Raw genomic sequence first — 3,803 nt, 5'->3', positions numbered from 1 at the left:
GTTGGGAGAATTAATAAGACAAACTTGGTTGTCACGGCAGAAAGCACCAGCATTTCATGCAAGTTGAATGTCGATCAGTACTGCAACAGCTGACAGACAGCTTTACATCTTTATTTAGTAGATTAGTATGTCAATCAATTTTGAAAATAAGAATAATGTGTACAATGAAAAGTTTTTCTTCTACAAAATCTATAAGAATGCAATCAAGTTAATTATTCAAAACGTTTTGAAAAATAATTCCTATGTGACAAAATGTAGTAATATTAACATTAATGAGATTAATATAAAAGTAAAAACTAAAGTACTAATTTACTGAATAAAATCTATAAGTAACATGAAAACCAAACATCAACATTTTACTTTTCAAATTCACAAAATATTAAAATTTATATAATTTACCTAATTCTTCAAGTTCTTCATTTACCCTTTTCAGCCACTGAACATCAATATCATCTAGATCATAACGGCAAACTTTTTCAGCCTGTGTAGCAACATTGGTAAGAACATGAAGGTCATTGGAAAAAAATTGGTCGTGAGAGCACCTTATTAATTTCTTAGGGCTGAAAAGATGAAAAATAGTTAATATTAATAAGGAATTTTTTTGAAGTATAAACACATATTAAAAAGTCTTTTTCTAATAAACTAAAATATCAATGTTATCAAATTCCTAAAAGCAATTTGTCAATGAACTACTTTAAAACATTGACACTATTGAGCAACTATAACTGTTAAAACAGATATCCCGAAATTTAATTAGAAACCCAATAAAATACTTGGTTTTATTTGTTTGGAATGTTGACACAAAACTACAAAAGGTCTATCTGGGTTAACCATCCATACTTTTAAACTGACAGACTTGAAGGAAGGCATCTAGTCAACAGCACTTACTACCAACTCTTGGAATCAAATTGTGTAACTTGACCACCAACCTTATAATGCACCAAGAGCATGGAACACAATTTATTTTACTGTTGAAGCAGTCCAGTGCACCAACCATTACACTATGCCTAGCCTACTATAAAACTTGTTGTTTACAAGATCATTGGTTATGAAGCATGCTTATATATTAAACTCAGAATAAAACATTTTAGAAAACAGATATTTAACAAATTCACATTAGAAAAAGTAATGCGTTAATTGTTTCACATCTTTTATCATCAGATACTTCATATAACATTCTAAAAAGATTAATTCCATAAATTCAATCAAGTCAAAATAAAGAAATTACAATATATAAAAGAACTGAATAAAAAGATATGTTTTTTATTTTAGTATAAAAGCACTTTTACTAAAACAAAACATTGTCCTTAATATAAAACACAGGTTGCTTAGGTACAAGTTTAGATACCAAGTTATTAATCTTCCTTTTAAACTCACCTAAGTACTTAAACCTCATTTGTTTCATAAAAATTTCCCTGATTTAAAATCTTGCTTGATAAAGTATATCATCTTATGGTATTGTTCATACTGATGTGTTTTCATTGGCAAAATGTATTCAAAAATATGGAAGCTTGGAATATATGATCTACTCCTATAGTCAAATAAAATTCTCAGCTTGTTTTTATTTAACAGTTAACATATCAAACTTGTCATATCATATCATAAAAAAGCCTTACAGTTTAAAATTGTGCTTCTTTTCCTTTTTTCTTATCACCCTGAAAAAAAATTACAGATTTCATAAAAACCTGATTTTGGGAGTTAAAATATAGAAGTCAATACTCAATACTACAAATTAACTGACATTTAACACATATATTTAAAGATGAAAGTAAAAAAAAAAAAAAAAGTTTTGGTTTGATTGCTGTAAAGCTTTTAAGAGTTATATGCCTTCAGACTCACTGCTTACTTCACAACTTTCACATTTGTAAAATCACTACAATATGTTTTATCAATTTCATTCTAGTTTCGTTGGGAAAAGCTACTAATGTTTTTGTTACTTAATTCCACACTAAGGTTTCAACAATCAAAATTATAACACAGTATTTTATACTTGTGACTACCTATAAATGCGTGATTTTAAACTATATATTTCTTTAGTAATCCATGCTAAATTCATTTGAAAACAAAAATTAAAACTCATGTGTTATACACCTTTCTTTAAAAACTACAACATAAGAAAAGCATGATAATTCTTAAAGCAATTTTCCAGAAGCATTAAGTTAAGATGTGTTAAACATTATAGTACCGTAAATCCATTTGATGTATTTCAGTATGTAATGAATATATGAATTAAACCTTTCTGAAATTTCCAAAATACAACCTCTGAAAGCTTACCGTACTGCAGATTCTGCAAGATTTTCTGGATTAACAGGTACCTGGACTCCTTTTTCCCAATCTTGTTTCCAAGAATCTGATATCAACCAGTATTCTTCTGGAGCTAGCTGTTCACTGTCTGGAAGTTTCATTGCACTGATCAGATCTTTCCGAAATAGCTAAAGATCCAATGATGAAATTACTAATTTTAATTATCAAAAGCTTCTTTTAATGTGATGGGTATAACAAATCTTTATCAAGGGTAAATCAAAAAGTTACATTTTTTATAATATTTTTTGATATATAATATTACTTGATGTATATAATGTAATATACATATTAACCCTATCGGCATGGGTACCCTTTACTGCACATGACACAAGGTTTTAGCATCTTACATTAAAAATTTTATTAAACTACTTTTTGTTTATGTTATACCAATTAGAATAGCATACAATGTTAGCTAATAATCCATATTTTAATAGTGTACAAGTTTTAAGTTCTTAATTCTACAAGAAAATATATAAAAAAATTCTGAAATTTCATTAGTGCAACACACGTAACACATTTTGTCTTAGCATGTTATCATCTCTATTTTATCCATCACCCCTTGAAAATGTACGAAATTAAATGTAAAATACACTCTATAAAACCGTTATTGCTGAAACAGACCATAATTTTTAAAAACTCAATTTTATTTGGTTACAGAGCTATTTAATAGAAAATCAGCCCCCTCCTGCCACACCCACTCATCACATCCTCTCTTTCACAATTCGTCGATAATTCTCTCGTTCATTATATATTACCTATAAGCAATAGAAAGTCAAGATTTTAATCTATCAAATAACGTCTTGTATAACATTGTATTCTGAACAGAATATTGTTAATTTCACTCACAGTACAAAATACATTCCCGTGGGAAAGTTAACGACTAACTTGGAAGAATTTTTAAAGGCTCTTGTTGCATTGTTAGAAAGCCAGGAAAAATTTGAGATAAGTGAATTTGTCTACCTGTTGCATGTTATTAGTCTATATTCTTTGGTGTATTATCTAATTAAATAAAAATTGTTTACTACTTTACTGGCTTAACTGTCCTCGCAATCAAGGGCAAGAAAAAAGAAGATTGGGTAAGTACTTTATTTCCTGTTTTTCATATTCATTCTTTATTTATTATTATAAAAGTAACTAAAATTAAAAGTATGGATCTTTTTAAGTTATTTAAGACTAGATTAGGTAAAATAAGTAATAATAATAATATAATTAAAATGGTTTACGAGGCACATGTGCAAGCAGCTCATGGGTAATGTAATTCGATAGTGTAACGTGAGCTGCACGTTTCCCAAGTGATTTACAACTTTTATGGCTGGAATAGCAGTTAGACATGGTTAGAAGGGCAATAAAACATAAAAATTTAATTATAAATAGATGTATAATGCTACGAACTTAGAGCTACTTAGGATAAACAAATGTAGTTTCAGGTTACAATTTGAAGTCATTCCAGAAAGAAAAGAAGGTTAATTTAGGTTTATTTCAATTTTTTTTTTTTTTTT

The 3,803-nt window shown here is 28.2% G+C and overlaps 1 protein-coding gene across 4 annotated transcripts in view; it reads right to left on the bottom strand.

Moving 5' to 3' along the window:
- Window positions 1-3,803, bottom strand: part of LOC106470609 — a 76,686-nt gene that overhangs the window by 54,326 nt on the left and 18,557 nt on the right. For 3 of the 4 annotated variants that reach the window (XM_013931173.2, XM_022399235.1, XM_022399236.1), the window contains exons 5-7: window positions 2,275-2,432; window positions 1,617-1,655; window positions 400-560 (exon numbers count right to left, since the gene is read on the bottom strand). In XM_013931173.2, the coding sequence (XP_013786627.1) occupies window positions 400-560; window positions 1,617-1,655; window positions 2,275-2,432 (358 nt within the window). The remainder of the gene's footprint in view (window positions 1-399; window positions 561-1,616; window positions 1,656-2,274; window positions 2,433-3,803) is intronic. The other variant, XM_013931174.2, reaches the window with a different exon arrangement.

Source organism: Limulus polyphemus, unplaced genomic scaffold (genome assembly GCF_000517525.1).
Source record: "Limulus polyphemus unplaced genomic scaffold, Limulus_polyphemus-2.1.2 Scaffold4114, whole genome shotgun sequence".
NCBI classification, from domain to species: domain Eukaryota; kingdom Metazoa; phylum Arthropoda; class Merostomata; order Xiphosura; family Limulidae; genus Limulus; species Limulus polyphemus.
This window is presented reverse-complemented; position numbering and strand designations above follow the sequence as displayed.